Genomic DNA, 21,226 nt, shown 5'->3' with positions numbered 1-21,226 from the left:
CTGTGCTATCACTCCAGCCCATTTGCATTATTAACATCTTTATTTCATAATGTGTGAAAAGTAAAGAAAGTTTAAAGCTGTATGACCCCTTAAAGGTCTTATTTCTTGATTAAATAAATTCCTAGGTCATTGAGGATTACTATGTTGTTTTGAATGGTATTTCATCTACCAAAATTGTTATTGTGAGTATAGAGAAGGGTTTTTTTACTTTTCTAAATTAGTTGTTTATTGAACAATTTAATTCTTCTATTGGTTTCAATCATTTATTTATTATATGATTTCAATATAACAAAAGATCCAATATTTTCTAGTAAGTCTTGTACAACTAATTTTTATATAATTGGGCAGGAATTATAGTAATATGCTAATAAATTCCAGTAATACTGGATATTGTCTTATTTTATATCTTAAAATGAATCTACATGTTCTTTACTAAATATTTTGAATGCTGTATGCTGTATATTTTAAATGAAAACTTTACTGTTTCTACTTTATTTATTTATTTATTTTAACTGAATCAGCCTGTCACCATAGATACAATTACAAAGCTTTCATAATTGAGTTTCAGTCATAAAGTGTTTCAACACCCATCCCTTCACAAGGGTACAATCCTCTGTATCTCTCCTGCTACCCTCACATCCCTCCTGCCACCCCATCCCCCAGACTGTCTTCTAATTTTATATCCCCTGTATAGGCTGTATTTGTTTTCTGAGCTATATAGCATATTCTTATACATTTACCAAGGTGAAACTCTGCCTACTTTACTGTATCACAGTTCTAAAGGTCAGAAATCTGGGTGTGTTGAAGGTGGATATCAGGAAACGGAAATTAAGGTATGTTGGGCTCTAATCTCAAAGCCTAAGGAAAGATTCCTTTTCTAAATAGACCTGATGTCCTGGTTGACAACTGAACAAAGTTCTTTGGAATACAAGGTCCACATGAAGAAACTTACTTAACAATGATGGCTATGCCATGTATCTTGTAAGTCACTTGACATTTAGAGGCTGCAAGGATTAGATTGGGGCATCTTTAGTAGATCACTCTATCACTGTATCACTGTCATCGTGTTGGTCATTGATTTACTGGAGCAGGCACCAGTAATATCTCCATTTGTCCCAACCATGAGATTTTAGCAGCCTCTCCTTACTCGTCTTTCTTTTTTTAAATAATAGAAAAGATATATTTATCTTTTTAAAAAATTTTTATTAGTGAAACACCTTGAGGTACAGTTGTAGTCTTACAAATTTTTGTGCTTGGGTTTCAATTATACAATGATCGAGTACTCATCCCTCCACCAATGCCCATTTTCCAAAACCACTGATCCCAGTACCCCTCCCACCCCCCATCCACCCCACCCCACCCTGCCTCTGTGGCAGGGCATTCCCTTTTGTTCTCTCTCTCCTTTTGGGTGCTGTGGTTTGCAAAAGAGGCATTGAGTGGCAATCATGTTCAGTCTCTAGTCTACTTTTCACATGCATCTCCCATCCTGGGAGGATCTCCCAACACCCTTTATTTGGTGCTCCATTCCCTATCTGAGTTGCCTTTTTCCCTAGCATGTGCGGCTGGCCTCCAAGCCATGGAGTGAACCTCCTGGCATTTATCTCAGCTATTTTTGGGTGTTAATCTCCTATTTTGTTACTTATGTTCCCCAGATGAGTGCAATCTTTTAATGTGTGTCCCAATCTTTCTGACATTTAACTTAGTATGATACTTTACATGTAGTACCACTTGTATGTAAATTTCATGACTTCATCTTTTCTAACAGCTACATAGTACTCCATTGTGTAGATGTACCAAAGTTTCTTTAATCAGTCATTTGTTCTAGGGCACTCAAGTTTTTTCCAGATTCTGGATATTGTAAACAGTGCTGCAATGAACAAACAAGTGCAGATGTCACTTTGACTATACTTTTTTACCTCTCTGGGATATATTCCCAGGTGTGGTATTGCTGGGTCAATTGGGAGCTCAATATCTAATTTTTGGAGAATCGTCCATACTGTTTTCCAAAGGGGCTGAACCAGTCGGCGTTCCCACCAGCAGTTAAGGGGGTCCCTTTCTCTCCACATCCACGCCAAAACTGGTTGCTTTTGTTCTTTTATATGTGGGCCAGTCTCTGTAGTGTGAGATGATATCTTATGGTTGTTTTGATCTGCATCTCCCTGATGATTAATGATGTAGAGTATTTTCTCATGTGCCTTTTTGCCGTTCATATTTTTTCTTTGAGAAAGTTTCTGTTCATTTCATTGACCCATTTTTTGATGGGGTGGGATGCTTTCTTCTTGTGGATTTCTACAGTACTTTGTATATCCTTCATATCAACCCCTTGTCGGATGGGTATTGGGTGAAAATCCTTTTCCATTCTGTAGACTGTCTTTGTATTTTGGTCACTGTTTCTTTTGAGATGAAGAAAATTCTTAGTTTAAAATAGTACCATTTGTCTATCTCTGTTTTCACTTGCTTGGCCAGTGGCGTGAAATCTTTGAAGACACCATTAGCTTCAATGTCATGGAGAGTTTTGCCAACTTTGTCTTCAGTGTACCTTCTGGATTCCGGTCTGATATTGAGGTCTTTTTTTTTTCCTTTTTGGTCACACCCGGCGATGCACATGGGTTACTCCTAGCTCTGCACTCAGGAGTTACTCCTGGCGATGCTCAGGGCACCATTTGGGATGCTGGGAATCAAACCTGAGTTGGCAGAGTGCAAGGCAGACACCCTACCCGCTGTGCTATCTCTCCAGCCCCTGACGTTGAGGTCTTTAATCCATCTTGATCTTACTTTTGTACATGGTGTTAGGCAGAGATCTGAGCCCATTTTTCTGCATGTAGCTGTCCAGTACGAGGCTTTCCTTGCTCCACTTCACATTTCTTGCTCCCTTATCAAAGATTAGATGATCATGTGTTTGGGGGGATATGCCAGTATATTCAACACTGTTCCATTGGTCTGCAGCTCTGTCTTTGTTCCAGTACCATGCCGTTTTAATTATTACTGATTTGAAGAGTTTGAAGTTAGGGAGGTTGATTCCTCCCATTTTCTTTTTCTCAAGAATTGCTTTAGCTATTCGTGGGGGCTTATTATTCCATATGAATTTCAGGAGTGTTTGCTCCATTTCTTTGAAGAATGTTATGGGTATAGTTATAGGGATTGCATTGAATTTGTACAATGCTTTGGGAAGTATTCCCAATTTGACAATGTTATTTATCCTGATCCATGAGCAGAGGATATCTTTCCATTTTCTCGTGTCCTCTTTTATTTCATGAACTAGCGTTTTGTAGGGTTTTTTTGGTACAGGTCCTTTATTTCCTTAGTTAAGTTAATTCCTAGGTACTTGATTTTCTGGGGCACAATTGTGAATGAGATTTTTTTCATGTCACTTTCTTCTCTCTCACTATTTGCGTATAGGAAAGCCATGGACTTTAGGGTATTGATTTTATAGCACGCAATTTTACTATATAAGTCTATTGTTTCTAGGCGTTTCTTGGAAGAGGTTTTAGGATTCTCTAGGATTAGTATCATATCATTTGCAAATAGTGAGAGCTTGATTTCTTCCTTTCCTACCTGAATGCCCTTAATTTCTTTTTCTTGCCTAACTGCTATTGCAAGTACTTCCAGTTCCATACTGAACAGCAGTGGAGAGAGTGGGCATCCGTGTCTCATCCCTGATCTTAGAGGGAAGGCTCTCAGTTTTTCCCCATTGAGAATGATGCTTACTGTATGCTTGTGGTAGATGGCTTTAACTATATTGAGGAAAGACCCTTCTATACCCATTTTGGTGAGTCTTTTCATCATAAAAGGGTGCTGGATCTTTTCAAATTCTTTCTCTGCATTTATTAATATGATTATATGGTTTATATCTTTTCTTTTGTTGATATTATGTATTATGTTGATTGATTTCCAAATGCTAAATCATCCTTGCATCCCTGGGATGAATCCCACTTGGTCCTGGTGTATGATCTTCTTGATGAGTTGTTGAACACTTTTTGCTAGTATTTTGTGGAGAATCTTCGCAACCAGGTTCATCAGGGATATGGACTTGTATTTCTCTTTTCTTGTGATGTCTTTGTTTCCATTTGGTATTAGAGAGATATGGGTTTCATAGAAACTGTTTGGGAGAGTTTCTGTTTCTTCACTTTCCTGGAAAAGCTTGAGAAGAACTGTGATAGGTCCTCTTTAAATGTTTAGAAAAATTTGCTAGTGAATCCATCTGGACCTGGACTTTTGTTTTTGGGAAGACTTTTGATTACAGTTTCAATTTCCTTGATGTTAATAGGTCTATTCAGGTATTCTATATCTTCTTGATTCAGCTTTAAGAGATTATAGGAATCCAGGAATTTATCCATTTCTTCTAGGTTCTCTTGTTTCGTGGCATAGAGACTTTCAAAGTAGTCTCTGATGATCTTTTGAATTTCTTTGGTTTCTTTTGTGATATTCCCCTTCTCATTTCTGATTCGGTTTATTAGGGTTCTCTCTCTCTTTATTTGTGAGTGTTGCTAGTGGTTTATCTATGTTGTTTATTTTCTCAAAGAACCAGCTCTTGGTTTCATTGTTCTTTCAGATATTTTTTTTTTGGTTTTCATGTTGTGGATTTCTGCTCTAAGTTTTATGATCTCTTTCCTTCTGCCTGATTTCGGCTCCTTTTGTTGATCCTTTTCTAAGCTCTTGAGCTGTGAAGTCAAGTTTTTACGTGGGCCCTTTCTTCCTTCCTGAGAAATGCTTGCAGAGCTATAAATATTCCCCTTCACATGCTTTATCTGCATCCCATAGGTTCTGGTAGCTTGTGTCTTCATTCTCATTTGTTTCCAGCTATCTTTTGATTTTGTACTTGACTTCCCTCCTGACCCACTTGCTGTTCAACACTGAATTGTAAAGAGTGCAGCAATGAACAAACAAGTGCAGATGTCACTTCGACTATGTATTTTTTGCCTCTCTGGGATATATTCCCAGGAGTGGTATTGCTGGGTCAAATGGGAGCTCAATTTCTAATTGGTGATAAGGAGATGTTGAAGTCTCCAACTACTTTTGTGTTGCTAGCAATGTCCTCCTTAAAATCTGTTAGCAGTTATTTTAAGTATTTAGCTGTTCCCTCATTAAGTGCATATACATTTAAGAGTGTGATTTCTTCCTGTTGTATGTATCCCTTGATGAAGAGAAAATAGCCTTCACTGTCCATTCTAATCTTTTTTCAACATGAAATTAATGTTGTTGGATACTAGTATGGCCACCACATTTTTGCAGGAGCTGTTTGCTTGTAGGATTGTTTTCATCCTTTGACTTTGAGTTTGTTGTTGCTCTGACTGTTGAGATGAGTTTCTTGTAAGCAGCAGAATGTCGGGTTCTGTCTCTGTATCCATTTTGCCACTCTGTGTCTCTTAAATGGTGAATTTAGACTGTTGACATTGAGAGAGATTACTGTTATGGAGCAATGTGTCATGTGTCTCTAAGGGTCTGTTGTGCTTGTAGGGTTTGTCTTGTCTTATAGTAATAGCCTCTTTAGCCCTTGCTTTAGGTTTGGTTTTGAGTCTATGAAGTTCCTGAGCTGCTGTTTATCTAGAAAATAGTATACCATTCCTTCGATCTTGAGTGAGAATTTAGCTGGATAGAGTATTCTTGGTGAAGTGTTCATTTCAGTGAGTTTTTTCGCTATATCCCACCATTGCCTTTGGGCTTGGAGGGATAGGTCTGTTGGGTCCTCTGATAGGTCTGTTGTAAATCAAAAGGGTGCTCCTTGTTGCTTGCAGTATTGTGTCTCTATTGGCGGCATCAATCATTCTAACTATGATATGTCTTGGAGTGTTTTTGTTCACAGTATCACGGTCCTCCCATTGTTCATCAATTTGCTTGAGTGGGCCCAGTAACGTCTCCTTCGTAAGACTTGTTACTGTGTTTGGCATATTGAATACATCACGGGTAGCTTGCCAGGCTCTGCCATGCGGGCGAGATACTCTCGGTAGCTTGCCGGGCTCTCCGAGAGGGGTGGAGGAATCGAACTCGGGTCTGCCATGTTGGCTGCATGCAAGGCAAACGCCCTCCCCACTGTGCTATCGCTCCAGCCCAGTGTTTTTGTTAGGGTCTCTTTTAGCTAGTACCTTTTGGGCTCCTTGAATCTGAATGGCTGTATTGTCCAGCTCTGGAAATTTTTCAGCAATGATTTGTTTGACTGTGGCTTTTTCACTGGAATTGTTTCCCTAACTTTCTGGTACTCAAGTGATTCTAATGTTGTTCCTCTTAGAATCATCTCCTAGGACTCTGATTCACTCTAGAGCTATTTTGAGGTCTCTTGTCATTTTTTATTGTTGCCTATTGTCTTGGTGCAGCTGTTCTTCCAACTCACTCATTCTGTCCTCAGTTGTGGTCATTCTACTGTTGAGGGCACAGACTGAGTTTTTTTTATTTCATCTATGAAATCTTTTATTTGTGACATTTCTGTGCGTAGCTTTCCAAATTCTGCTCTCAGTTCTTCCTGTAATTTCTCAATTATTTCTGTCATGTTGCTGGATATCTGTCTGAGTGTTTCATTGAGTTCATTGAACATCTTCTTTACTTCACATCTGAATTCTCTCTCAGAGAGGTCTTGTAGGAGAGCAGCACCTACTGAGGCTTCTGGACTCTTTACTTCGTCCTCCCCACATGGTGGGGATTCGCACTGTTTCTTCATGTAGGTGTGTAGGTATTGGGATTGAGATGTTACACTAGATTTCTTGGTATGACTAAACTACCTGTAGCTGCGTGAGTGTTGTCCCGCCTAAAATTAGGCTATGCTCACTTCTAAGAAGCCATGCCCATTTTTGAGGATACACCCCCACAGGTACCTGGTGTGTGTCTGTGTGTGTGTGTGGGGGGGTGTTACCAGCTGGGAGAGGAAGTAGACCTGCACAGCATTGGGGACGAACAGGAAGAGACTCATGGCTGGTGGGGGATGCAGTGTCCTAGAGCACGTTCGGGGCACTAGCACGAAGAAAGCCAATTCCCAGGTTCGATTTCTGGTAGCTTAACTGACCTGGGAGGGGAATAAGACCGGTGCAGCGTTGGGGATGAACAGGAAGAGCTCCTTACTTGTCTTTCACCATGATTGGAGGCTTTTTCAGGGTCAGGGAATGAGACTTGTTATTTTTATTGTTTTTTGGCATATCAAATACGCCATGGGGAACTTGCCAGGCTCTGCTGTGTGGGCGAGATACTCTAGTAGCTTGCCAGGCTATCCAAGAGGCATGTATATATATATATATATATATATATATACATATATTTATATATATATTTCCATATATATATTTCCCTCTATGATGATGACTCAGTCCAGGAATATGTTCACTCATGCGTGAGGCTCAGCCCAATCGTGTGGAAAGCCGCCTGGAGCATGGCGGCAGTTTGGTAGTGGAGGTCGGCTCCTGGGACTGGGGCCCTTGGGCTTGGGAGAGCTCTCACCCCGCCCCCCTAAGGCGCCCTGAGAGAAAACAGCCAGGCACACAGTCCAGTGGCGTGGCTATGGGGGCCTCATTTTATGCTCCCTTCCGGAAGAAGCAGCTGTGAGTTCTGGAGGGTGGCTGATGAGGAGATTATCTATTTATCAGATCTATTTAAGAAATGATAATTTCCTCTTTAGTAGATGACTTTAGAAATTCTACTTATCACAAACACATTCTCAATTTCTCTCAAGTGCTATCACATTTCTGTCTGTATTCTTTCATGCTTCCTCACATGTTGGAAAGTTTGTATTTAGAATATATTTGACAGCAGGATTATCTTTACTAATGACATGAATTGCGTCTGTTTCCTTATTGTTAAAATAGAAATATTAGTTGCAACTATTTAAGAAGGCACATAGTAATTATGTAGTTTTATATATTATATATATGTAGTTTTATATATTAAACTGAAATGTTATTATTTTGTAGTTCTTATTTTTCCTAATTACGATGTGCCTACATAAGAATTATTAGTTAGCATTATTTTATTGGCTTTAAATTTTTCTCTTGTGTTCTGTTTGATGGAAATTCTGTCAATTTTCTCATTTTTATAAACAACACTAATATAAACATACTTTGGAGTTTTGCACACTATATTTACTTCAAAATAAACTTATAGGAGCTGGAGTGATAGCACAGCAGGTAGGGTGTTTGCCTTGCACGCGGCTGACACATGTCTGAATCCCATCATCCCATATGGTCCCCTAAGCACTGCCAGGGCTAAGTCCTGAGTGCAGAGCCAGGAGTGACCTCGGTGCATCGCCAGGTGTGACTCAAAGGCAAAATAAGAGGGTATGGTGCTGCCAGTAGGTCAATCTGTACCTGTGAGATGAATGCATCAGAAGCCTGATGGCACCGTCAGACTTTCAGACACCCTAAAATTGCTACTGTGCCTTTGACCAGACCCCAAAAACTTGGGGTAAAGTTTACCAAGAAAGTAAATGGCCAGAAGTTGGGTATGTGGGAGACACACCCACAGACCACCTCCAGCTCAGTATATAATTGGAGGCATGACCTCTCTGGTTCATGATGGAACTGCTTGATGGCTATGATCCCAGAGACTCAGAGGCAAATCTCGGAACCCAAAGGCTTTAGGCGGAAATGTGTCCTGTTCCTGCAGTGGGTTACTGGCGCTGGGCCACTACAGGTTGGAATAGGTTTTGTGCCTTGGCCTGTTCCCCTTAACAGCCTGGTGACCGCCATCCTTCAGAGGCCACTGGATGGTCAGGTTTGGGCCTGCAGTGACGAGATATGTGGGACCTCACCAGATGGGGATAGAGCTGGCCCTTTCCTCCCCATCCCAGGGAGATTCCGAGTTGCTACCTACAGGCAGCCTCTCTGGCCCCTGGTCAAGCTGATTAATGGCTATGGTTCCAGAGACTCAGAACGGCCATGGTCCCAGAGACTCAGAAACAAATCTCGACTCCCAGCGGCTTTTGGCAGAAATGCATCTGGACCGCATACAAGGTGGCCGCCGCCAGGTATGAGCCAGTGGTGACAGGGCAACTGCAGTCTCATGGAAAGGGGGAATGGTACTGGCTTGTCCTTCACGCCATACCAAGGTCACAAGTTGTCCCCCACGAGCAGCTCTCCAGCATGGCCATGGCTCCAGAGGCAAAAGGACTTAATCCAGAGCCTGGCATCTTGTGGCAGAAAAGTGAATGGACCATGCATTAAACTATGGTACCATGTCTGCCTGGGAGGGAAAGGGTGTTGCTCCCTTCCACCTTCCCCCACCCCCCTCCCCGGTTGCAAGGTGGCCACCGCCTCAGAGCTTATTGGAAAGCCAGGTATGAGCCGGTGGTGAATGGGCAACTGCAGTCTCATGGGAAGGGGACGGTACCGGCTCATCCTTCATGTCCTACCGAGGTCACGAGTTGCCACCCACGAGCAGCTCTCTGGCACAACCATAACACCAGATGCACAGAAACAAATCTCGTTATTATCTGGCTCTTTGCAGAAATCCAAAATCCGTGCGGCCGCGATAGCGTCCATGTGACATTATGTGATTCTCATAACCAGCTATAGAAGACAAAGTATTTCACAGTGCCTTTTCAGCAATTCTGATTGTTGGGGGAGGGGGGGAATTCTAAACAATAATGCTGCATCTTTTGTCGAAATAATGAATGTAATCAATGAAGAGAATAGTTAAGTAGAAATCATCTGCCTCAGGCATTGGGAGGTGTGGGAGGGGGGTATATTGGGGTTCTTGGTAGTGAAAAATGAGTACTGGTGAAGGGAAAGGTGTTTGATCATTGTATGACCGAGACTTTAACCTGAAAGCTTTGTAACTTTTTCTACAGTGATTCAATAAATAAATATAAGAAGGAAAAAAAGCAAAATAAATAAACAAATAAATAAACTTATAGACATAGGATTTATTATTTCAAGATAAGTCACCTTATGAAAGATCATGACATATTTTGCTAAAATGCCCTATAGAAGTATTAATTTAATTCTACAGAATGATTGGGCTCTTTTTCATATTCACCTCCTCTTTCTCCTAAAAGTTCCATTTAAAAAAATACTTTTAAGTTATGGAATGATATCTGGACAGATTAAGTGCCAGGGAGTCAATATCTTAAAGTGGAAGGAGAAATAGTTAATCCAAGAAAGCAGTGGAGAGATATATTTAATACAAGAATGCAATGTTTAGACTTATATTCTGAGGACTACCCTTGCCACATTAGCAATTTTTTCTAGTTTTCTACTTGAAAAATTATTAGAGATTTCTTCCTATACTTTTCCACAGGCCATAGATTACCACTACTGCAATTACAGATATAATTTATGTTACTACCTATGAATTTTCAGATAACTTACCTCAAAGAAGATAGAAATCTATTAGCACTTTTCCAGAAAGTGCATCATAAAATTATTTTTATTTAAAAGTTAGACTTAATATGGAGAGTACCATGCTAAGTGAAATGAGTCAGAAAGAGAGGGCGAGACATAGAATGACTGCACTCATTTGTGGAATAGAGAATAACATGGTATGAGACTGACATCCAAGAACAGTAGACACAAGGACCAGGAATATTGCTCCATAGTTGGAAGTCTGTCTCATGAGCTGGGGGAAAATGTAGCTGGAATAGTGAAGGGATTCTTAAGTCAATGATGGTTGCAGGAATCGTTTAGGATGGGAGATGTGTGCTGAAAGTAGATAAAGGACCAAATGTGATAATCTCTTAGTATCTATATTGCAAACCATAGTGACCAAAAGCAGAGAGAGAATATGGAGGGAAATTGTCTCCCATAGAGGCAAGGGGGAGTATTGGAAAGGGCAGGGAGTGGTATACTGGAGACATTTGTGGTGGAGAATGTGTACTGGGGGAGGAATGTGTGTTAGATCATTATAGGACTGAAACTCAAACATGAAAGCTTTGTAACTGTATCTCACGGTAATTCAATAAAAAAAGAAGAAAAATAAAATAAAATAATTTAATAATGAAAAAAATAAAGTTGTACTTAAAATATTTAAGAATTATTTATTTAGTTTTGGTCTTCCTAAGTGATGATTAGAGGCCTAGGCATCTCATCTGACAATTCTCAGGCAACCAAGCTGCAGTTCAATGCAGGGATCAGGAGATGCTGTACTGATGGGACTAATTGTTTATAGGAATTACTCAGGCCAGTGTGGTGGTGTTCAGGGGCCTCTTAGGTCTACTCCTGGTGATACTACGGAAACCAAGTGGTGTCAAGGATAGAACTATTGTTGAAGGCATCCAACTTAATCCTTGTATTATTCATTAGTTTAGCCTCCTGAAAGTTGGATTTTTGTAATTAAAAAAATCTTTGAGTTCTCACTTAAAAGTTCAAATGGCATGAAAGCAGTAAGTTTATATATTGTAGGAAGTGTTTTATTTTCAGACAATGACTGATTGTCTCAGTTTTAACTGTATCTTATGCAAACAAAATAATTTCTTACACTTTTTATTATTATGCTAAATAGCAGTAAATGGCAGTGCTTTGGGGATCTTAGAGATAATGATTAACAGAATGAAAGCACAGCATTGTAATTATGTTCCACAAAATCACTGTCACTGTCACTGTCCTCCTGTTGTTCATCAATTTTCTCGAGAGGGCCCAGTAACGTCTCCATCGTGAGACTTTGTTGTTACTGTATTTGGCATATTGAATATGTCATGGGTAGCTTGCCAGGCTTTGCCGTGCAGACAAGATACTCTCAGGTAGCTTGCTGGGCTCTCTGAGAGGGGCGAAGGAATTGAACTCTGATCGGCCATGTTGGCTGCGTGCAAGGCAAATGCCTTACCCGCTGTGCTATCGCTCCAGCCCACACAAAATCATGTCAGAGATATACCACTGACAGTCTTATGGTCAGTTATCAAGGGCTGAATTTACCATTTCAAATAAATTAGTCTTTTATTTTTAACCAAAAGTAAAATAAAATACAAATTAAGGAATAAAATTTAAAAGTGGAAATACTCCCTCCCCTCCATGAAACAACATAACCAATCTAATCTGTATCCTATGCATAACAGTAGCATGGGCTTGATCATAGCTGGTTATTTATTTATGGTGATGATTCCACAATTGGATTAAGTCAGGATAGTTCTGTATATTTCCCACAGAACTATATATATATATATATATATATAGTTCTGTGGGACTGGAGCAATAGCTCAGTGGGCTGAGCACATTTTGCATTTTGCATGGGGAACACTGAATTTGGTCCCTGTCATCACATGGTACCTTGAGCACCACAAGGATCAATCCCCTAATTCAGAGCTAGTAGTACTCTTGAGTACTTCTGGAGGCTCCCTCTCCCCTCAAAAGAGCTGTACCAATGAACAATTATTCATTCACCTCATCACAATATAAAGAATTGTCAAATATGGTCCCATGATTCTTATACATTATTTTTATTCCGTTCTATCTCTGGCACCCTCCCCCTCCACACACACTCCCGATTTTTTTTCTGTGCACAGGTAAGTCTTGGTTATATTTTTTACTTTGGACTTAGAAATTCATTGTAATTTTGACACCTATGCTTTTTACTCTGCGTCTTAATTTATTCTTTTGTATAAAATACACACTAATAAAATTATACACACCCATAAAGTTGTGAAGTGCCTTTGGCCATAGGCTTATATGAGCTTTTTGGTGATTTTCTTTTTAAAATTATATAAATTTTATTTTTAAAAGACACTTGTGAGCTCTACAGATGCATAAGTCCTAGTACCACATATGGTCCCCTGAGCACTACCAGGAATGATCCTGTAGCACAGAGCCAGGAGTAAGTCCTGAGCACCACTGGGTGTAGCCACAAAACAAAACAAAACAATTAAAAAGACACTTATCTATCATAAAATCCTATTAAATGATAAATCACTTTATTAGAACTTGAAAAATTCTTCAGAAAATGTTTTTGAATTTCAAAACAATAAATCAACTTAACCAGTTGGAAATTTCTCCTTGGGAAGCATCATGTAAGTTTCAGAGCAGATGCTTTGCTAAAACATCTAATGTGACAGTCTGCTTTAGCTATTCAAAGTGTTGCCAGAAACTAAAGTTGTCTTTTGTTTCCAAAACAGTGGTTAGCTAGCAGTACCATCAATCCCCTGCAGCTTCTCTTTACTTCACAGATGAGATGCTAAAAATAGTTAAGGCATTTTATATACATATTTCTTGTTTTGAAATTAAATATCTATGTGTCTCTTATTGATAATGTTTAGAATAAAATCAATATTTTTTCAGCCTAATTATGAGTTTGAGTATCTAGAAAACTTTTCGGTTGTGTTGAAAGCAAAGTTGAAAGTAAAATACATTATTTTATAGCAAGAGAAGACATGTAAACAAACACATTTTCACATGTATCTGTTCTTCTAAGACCTGACATTTTGTCTGTTGGCTTTTTTCCCCTCATTATTGCCAAAGATAAAAGAATTTATGGAAAAAGAATAACAATTTGAGTGGTTTAAATATTATAAGAAAAAAATTCTGCAAAAGTACATCTGAAGATGAGCTAAAAGTCCAAAGGATATGAGAGGAAGAAGATGCCAAAGTGAAAATCATGCCACTCATCATGGGGTGAAAGTGGAAAGAAACTGGAAAAATGTAGAACTTCCTCTTATTCAATCCCTTTGAGAGCCTATTACTCAATATTTTAAAAACACCTTTCCATTTAGAGGTAGTGTATTCGCCATTGAACCACAGTTCCTTTCCTTTTGGGACAGACAGTTCTTTTTGCCCCTTTAATCTTATTTAACAACCATCCTTCTGTAAGATACTTCATTGGTTGACATTTGCCTCCACTGACTTGTATTTCAGTTATATCCACTCTTAAATAGCTAGAATTTTGAAGCAATGTATTTATTAGCATAGGCTCCTATTTTTAAAAATAAAGAATAATTGGTATATTCATAGGAAGACTGGGTGGGGGCTGGAGCGATAATACAGTTAGTAGTGCACCTGCCTTGCATGTAGCAGTCCTTGGTTTGATCCCTGATGCCTCATATGCATCCCCCAGCAGCTCCACTCTCCCTGAGCCCCCACAGTAGTTATTCCGGAGTGCAAAGGCACAAGTTATATCTGAGCATTTCTAGGTGTAATCCAAACTACCTCTCCATTTCCCCCGACCACCAAATGGATGAGAGAGTTCTTAGAGTCAGTTAGACAGAAAAGACATACGCAGACAGAAATAAAAACATGAAGAGTTTAACATGAGATATTAATTCTATTAATATCCAGAATCATCTCCTACTTGTCAAACCCTGAATCCACCACATTTCAGTTGGGTGACTGGGTAAGTTGCACAATTTCTCCATGTTTCAGTTTATCTAAAATAAGGATACTGCTTTACTCAGAGAGTTGTTTGCATACTAAATATAGTAGAACAGTATATTGAATTGGTATCTGCTGCTCGGACTACATAATGCCAAAAAGCAAACCTTGTGAGACACATTCAAAGCATGTGCTTTAACTGCTCTACAATCTCCCAGCTCCTGATTTGGTTTAATTTATATTTGTGGAACTTGGACCCCCTCCAAAAACCCAATTGTTACTCAGTGGAGACTCCTGGCTCTGCACTCGGGAATTATTTCTGGAAATACTCTCAGGGAACCATATGGGATACTAGGGATTGAGCATGTGTCAGCACTTACTTGCAAGGCAGACTCCCTACCAGCTCTTCTATATCTTCCTGGCCCTGATCTAGTTTTCTTATGTATGGATCTATAACAACTAACCCTAGGAGCTATGTGAGGATGAGGTGAGCTAAAATACACAAAGCATATGACTTTTTCTTTTCCTTTTCCTTGTCCTTTTATTTATTCCTATCGTGCCCCACTCACTCTTGTGGCTGGAGTTGTCAGATATTGATCAGAATATTCGAAGGCCTGCAATAGATTGACCAAAGCTTCTCTAAAGTGAAATAAATGTCATTAAATAATTAATAAACTTGATTTTGCAGCAATTGAATTTACTATTTATTATACAGAACTGGGGATGGCAGAGTTAATTTGGCCAAAATAAAGACGTCTAAAAGAAGAGTGTCTGCAGAGAGGAGGAGGCAGAGAAGTCTCTTTTGTACCATTATGCTAGGGAAGGATTTGGGTCATATCCCATGATGATTAGTTGGGGGTCACATGCAGGTTCAACCATATGCAACTCACATGTCTTAACTCCCTTACTATTTCTCTGGTATCTTTCATTTTGTTGTTGTTTGTTTATTTGAGGGTCACACCTGGCCATGCTCAGGAATTACTCAGGCATCACCCATGGTAATCTTAGGAGACCACAAGGAGTGTCAGGGATTGAATCACAGTCAGATGTGTGCAAGGCAAGTTTCCTACCCACTATCTCTATGACCCTTAGGCGTGTGTGCTTTTTTTGTGTAGATAACATGTGTTTTTATGTAATGGGCCACTTGTCTTTCAACTATTTGTATCATCAAGACATCTTAGACTTTTTTTCTGATAAGGGCTAACAGTAAGACGTAATTTTCTTTTCATTGGGTGAAATGAAAACTGTCAGTTTAGCTTCATTACAGTTTCCTCTTAAATAATTCTTTCCATTTTCCAACTTTTGTCCATTTTCACCTAATTTCTTTTAATATGAAAGGTGTTTTCAGAGTCCTTACTTTTTGTCTGTTTTGGACAATTTATTTGGAAATCAAAGCTGGGCTGAGTTGGTAGGCAAGTTCTAACAATATCATATATCCTATGAGAATCAATATTAGGAGCTCAAATTTTTTTTGGAAGGGGGTCACATCTGGCGATGCACAGGGTTTACTCCTGGCTTATGCACTCAGCAATTACTCCTGGCGGTGCTCAGGGGACCATATGGGACGCTGGGAATCGAACCCAGGTTGGCCGCGTGCAAAGCAAATGCCCCACCCGCTGTGCTATTATTCCAGTCCCAGAAGCTCAAATTTTTAAAAATATTGTAACTATCATTTATCTATACATTAGCTTATCTATAATTTTATTACATAAACTAGGTTTTCATTGAAGCATATAAAATTATGTTGGCTTTGAAATTTCTCTTCCCAGAAATAAAAAATGTCACTTACTGTTATCAGTGTTTATCTTCCTGTGGGTAAGTCTGGTCATTTGATTTATTATATATAAATTATTTTTCTAATTTTGTTCTCAATTTGAATACAAAGGATTTAGGCTATGTGCCAGTGTTCACATTATTGTTGATTTCTTTTTGTCATTCTTTTGCAAAATAACATCACTTTGTGGGAATTTAAGTGAATTCTATACAGCATAAGTAATTAACTTAAAAAACTATAGGGTCAAGAAAATGCCTGCATTGACTAATATTCCTGTTTTGTTTCTTTTGCAGGTGACAATGGCCAACATTGGAATAAATGGGAATCATTCTCTGGAGACCTGTGAAACAACACTTTTTGCTCTCCGAATGGCCACATGGAATCAAATCCTAGATCCCTGGGTATACATTCTTCTACGGAAGGCTGTCCTTAAGAATCTCTTTAAACTCGCCAGGCGCTGCTGTGGAATACATGTCATCAGCTTACATGCTTGGGAGCTTAGCTCCATAAAAAAATCCTTAAAGGTTGCTGCTATTTCAGAGTCATCAATTGAAGAGAAAGTAACTCAGAAAGCAGGTAGTCTAAATGGACAATAATTTGGCATAAATATAGGTCAAAACTAAGAAAAGTTTTGCCAAGATTTAGTTAACTGGATGAATATAAGCTTAACTGGAAAATTCAGATATCAGCAGTCATATGTTGTCAGTTTCAGCTTTTAAAATTTGTTCAGCTAACTATCTAATTAATTGCACATATTCATTTGTTTTTGTCAACTGGAGATAAATACAATGAAATAATGCCAGGGAAATCAAACTGAAAACAATTTTCACCTTACCTGTGTTATCCATGCTTTTGGAATGACTCTGTTGAAGCCTGAAATAATTACTTGGCATATTTGCCAAAGAACATCTAAAAACGACCTGCACAGTGAAATGGCTATTTTGGGGTCACTATTCTTTAGCTTTTCCTGAGACTAAACTTAATAGAAAGGAGTACCCTCATGTTCTCATCTGATCTCTTTCTCTGTATTATCTTGTCTTATTCAATATATGCATGATGATGTTACATAGGATTCATTATGACTGATTATAATAACTTTCGCACATAGCAGGTTTGACTGTCAGGTGTCAGTTCTGTTAAGCCTGTTTAGAATGAGTCCATCCTTGTCACATTTGACAAATATGAATGCTTGCAATTTTTATCATGAAGGTCAGTTATTGTTTGAAGAGGATATTTGGGGGGATTAAGCCATAGATTTGCACAGTTTCAATAATAACTTTTTTCTGAAAATTAGTGCACTGAAGAATAGTAAATAATTTTTTAGAGAGATATTCTTGGTAGCACTTACATAAGCAAGGTGCATTATACTACAAACAAAAAACTTAAACCATAGACAGAGGTGCAAAGAGAATGGATAGCTATGCTTTACCTTGAGCCCACCATTTCCATGTCAAGAACAAAAGAAATTATATATATGTATATATCTATGTTTAGGCATGTGTACAACCATTTATATGTATATATACATACATATATACATATATATACACACACATTGAATGTTAAAACACCCTGAAACTAATGTGTTTGTGTGTTCCAACATGCACAGACACACAGGAATCAGATATTTCTGTGCGTATTATCATAGTAGGTTCATGAAATTTTTAAGATGGCATCTTCTACAATTAGTCATGGTATTTGGGAGAATCTTCATAATAGTTAACCAGAGACATAAAAGGATTTAAAAAAAATCTCCAGATTTCACAGTAATGCTTTAGACTTTTACTCTACATGATTATATAAATCAAACGAAAGTATTTTAATTATCTTCTAAGTATCCTGGGTCTATCATTATCAGGGAGTTTTGCTGTATAACAGGAGAATTTATTTCTGCAACAGAGGTCTTTATTTTTATTAACTGGAGTTCATTTTTTAAATTTATCTCACTGGGGGTTTGAACAATAGTACAGTGGATAGGGTGCTTGGCTTGTACACAGTCAACCCAGTTCGATCCCCAGCATCCTATATGATTCCCTGAGCACCACCAGGAGTAATTCTTGAGTGAAGAGACAAGAGTAACCCCTGAAACAAAATAAATTAAAAATTAAGTTATTAAGTGGCCTTGAAACAAAATAAATTAAAAATTAAGTTATTCATAAAGCGTTTCATTCAAATAAATTTGTATTTTGTTCACAAAGGATTTGGTTTTGACAGATATTTTACATTGGAAAAAAGTTGTTAACTTTCATGAATTTTGAAACATTATTGGACAAATTAAAATGAATTAGTTTCAATAAATACTTAAAGGCAAACATTCCCACTAGCACTTTAGAAGGAAAACACACTGGCATACAATATTCATAATTTAAGAACAGAGAATTATACTCACATAAATTTATTTTTCTGATATAGAAATGCTTGATAAACACTTGCCAAACTAAATTACAACAGACAAGATTTTATTAATTCAGAACTAGCATGGTATTGCAAGTTTTTTTAAATTTTTAAATTTAAACCAAGAAATACATATTGGTATACACATTTCTGTATATTTAAAAGAAAAGGCAGTCTACCTTGTGTTTACTGTTATATATATGTTCTCATGTATTTTAAAAGCACTTAAACCTCAGAAGAATGTATATAGTTGTTCTTCTAAGTTCTAACTCAGCAAAGCTTAGATATACTTACTTACATAACGAATTTGTTGATGTTCTATGGGCTGAGGCAGGAACAAGGAGTAGAAACCAAAGCCTTTGTTTTTGTGCAGGATAAGGTACTGCAGTGAACACTTCCATGCTTAGTGACTGGGGAACATTGTAGAGGTCAAGTTCTCATCTGAGCTCCAAATTCCTTCTAATGGATGCTTTTAATTATATGGCAGATTTGCTCTACTGTATTTGCCATCAAGGTCCTGTGTCTTCATTGAGGAGTTAATGTGGCATTGATCAGAAATTATGAATCTATGTATTCTGGAAGAGGTTTCTGAATTATCTATTTGATCATAGGTTTAGAGTAACTAAGTCTAAGTGAATTTTTTGATATTGCTAAATCAAAGAGGTAGGCACCAAGGACTGAAAATAATTAATCAATATATGCACATAGATAGTTTTATGCCTTCAATCAAAGGTAAATAAGCAAAGTTGACACAACAATGTTCATACCTAACTTCAGAATTGTGTTATTATATGTTTTAGTGTAGTTTTGAGGCTTATTGTATAAATTAATTATAAGTGAAAAATCCACAAATAACATTCATTCAAAGTGGAAGTATATTTCTTAAGATTTATGGAAAGTGAAGTAATACAAATAGTTTTGAACAAGTTTACCAATTTTGAAGTTTTAAGCTCTATTTTGAAATTTATGATTATCAAAAAGTTACTGAATTTTCCTTCTCTTTAGATAAAATATTATTCAAGTGTTACGTGAGGATAAAATATATGAGTACTTATGTTTTTATTTTATGCAAATAATTTGAAAAGCCCAATTATTTTCTGATGTTAGTAAATTAAGAAAATGAGACCTATAAAAATCCCACTTTAAAAAAATGAAGAATACAAAGTCAGTATGTTGATTCATAATTAGCTGTAGTTTTATTCACAAATATCAGATCTTTTACTGATGGGTTTAATTCTGTTAGAAATGTGTTCAAAATTTTTTTTCAATGCAATAGTACAGCGGGTAAGGCGTTTGCCTTGCACGCAGCCAACATGGCCTACCGGAGTTCGGTTCCTCCGCCCCCTTGGAGAGCCCCGCAAGCTACCGAGAAGTATCTCTTCTGCACAGCAAAACCTGGCAAGCTACCTGTGATGTATTTGATATGCCAAACACAGTAACAAGTCTCACAATGTTTCTGGGCCCACTCAGCAAATCAATGAACAATAGGAGGACAGTGACAGTGACAGGTACAAAGTCGTTTGTAGTGATTTATACTGCTAAAGTGGAAAATATTTAGAAATTAGTGCACACACAGTGCTGTATCTATTTTACATAATAAATCATCTTGTTTGCTCATTTTCAGACTTCAAAGGAAAAAAGGTTTTATTTTTGCACTAATCTGAATTTCAAACCTAAATTAGAGCACATGTTAAATACATAGAGTGAACTTTCTGTGCCTAGTTTTGCATATTTCACGATGGTTGTTTCAAATGAATAAACTAGAAATACAAAGGATAAAAATGTGCATTTTCTTACTTCTTCATATAGGTTTCAGAATATTTTACCAGCTGATGATGTTGGATTTCAACTTGCTACTGACATATTCCAACAGTACATAAATGTTTTGTGTGAATAAATGTATATTGTGCCCTTCTTGTTGGATTGTGTGAGAGATTAGTGATATGTATATTTTGTTGCCTGCATCAACAAACAACTCATGTAATTTTAGTGCCAGTGTAGGACTTCAAAGAAATGATTACTCAATAAAGTTGTGTTGTGTTTATTCAGAGTGCTTTTTTGAGAAAAGTTTAAAAAATATCTGGTCACTTAATCCTAACCTGACATCATGACATCATCAGCTGCTATTAGATTGGAAGCTTTTTTCCCAGGACTATTTTTTGTTCTCCTTTTCCTACCCACACTTATGTGACATCTGCTTTCTATTTCTCCTGATGAAGCATATCTAGGCAGGCTATAATTCTGATAGAAATATAATCACTTTTTTCCTAAAACGTTGTGGCTTATTTGTGTGATATTAGAGATGTCTTTGATAATGACTCCCAGATTTCAGTGACACAAACACACAGTGGTCTGCACTGCACCAATGGCCTTTGTTTAGAAAAAGTGTTTCCCTCATTACAGTTACCCAGAGACCAGAGTGTAGCCATCATCTTATAAGTTGCTATTTGCTATATTATAGGGAAAAATACTTTGTGATAAATCAGCAATTACTATTAGATCTTCTACCTAGAGGTAGTTCTGTACTTTTGATAACACATCTCTGGCTAGAGCAAGAAACATGGCTCTGCTAACTTAAAGTGAAACAGATAGGTGAGATACAATTCAGTAAGTTGTCCAGGTAGAAAATACGATAATAGATGGACAGAATTGAGTATTTTCATATTAGGTAATTTATTTTCATAGTTGTCTTCCTAACATAACTAAAAATTAAAAATGCTGCAATTTTTCAAGAAATTTAGAATGTCTATGGAAAACAAGGCAATGAACAATTTTGAAGTAAAAAAAAACCTTTCAAAACTCTATGGGGTGAAAACATTAATGACTCATTCTCTTAAGTAGCTAATGGATA

General features: G+C 37.7%; 1 protein-coding gene across 1 annotated transcript in view; it reads left to right on the top strand.

The window, feature by feature from the left end:
• The window catches only part of PTGFR (prostaglandin F receptor), a 48,878-nt gene extending 28,408 nt beyond the window's left edge, over positions 1-20,470 (top strand). Inside the window, exon 3 of the mRNA XM_056123740.1 lies at positions 16,275-20,470. Within this exon, the coding sequence (XP_055979715.1) occupies positions 16,275-16,577 (303 nt within the window). The 3' untranslated portion in view covers positions 16,578-20,470. The remainder of the gene's footprint in view (positions 1-16,274) is intronic.
• Positions 20,471-21,226: the final 756 nt, after the last annotated feature.

Source organism: Sorex fumeus, unplaced genomic scaffold (assembly GCF_029834395.1).
Source record: "Sorex fumeus unplaced genomic scaffold, SorFum_2.1 ptg000047l, whole genome shotgun sequence".
Lineage (NCBI taxonomy): Eukaryota > Metazoa > Chordata > Mammalia > Eulipotyphla > Soricidae > Sorex > Sorex fumeus.
This window is presented reverse-complemented; position numbering and strand designations above follow the sequence as displayed.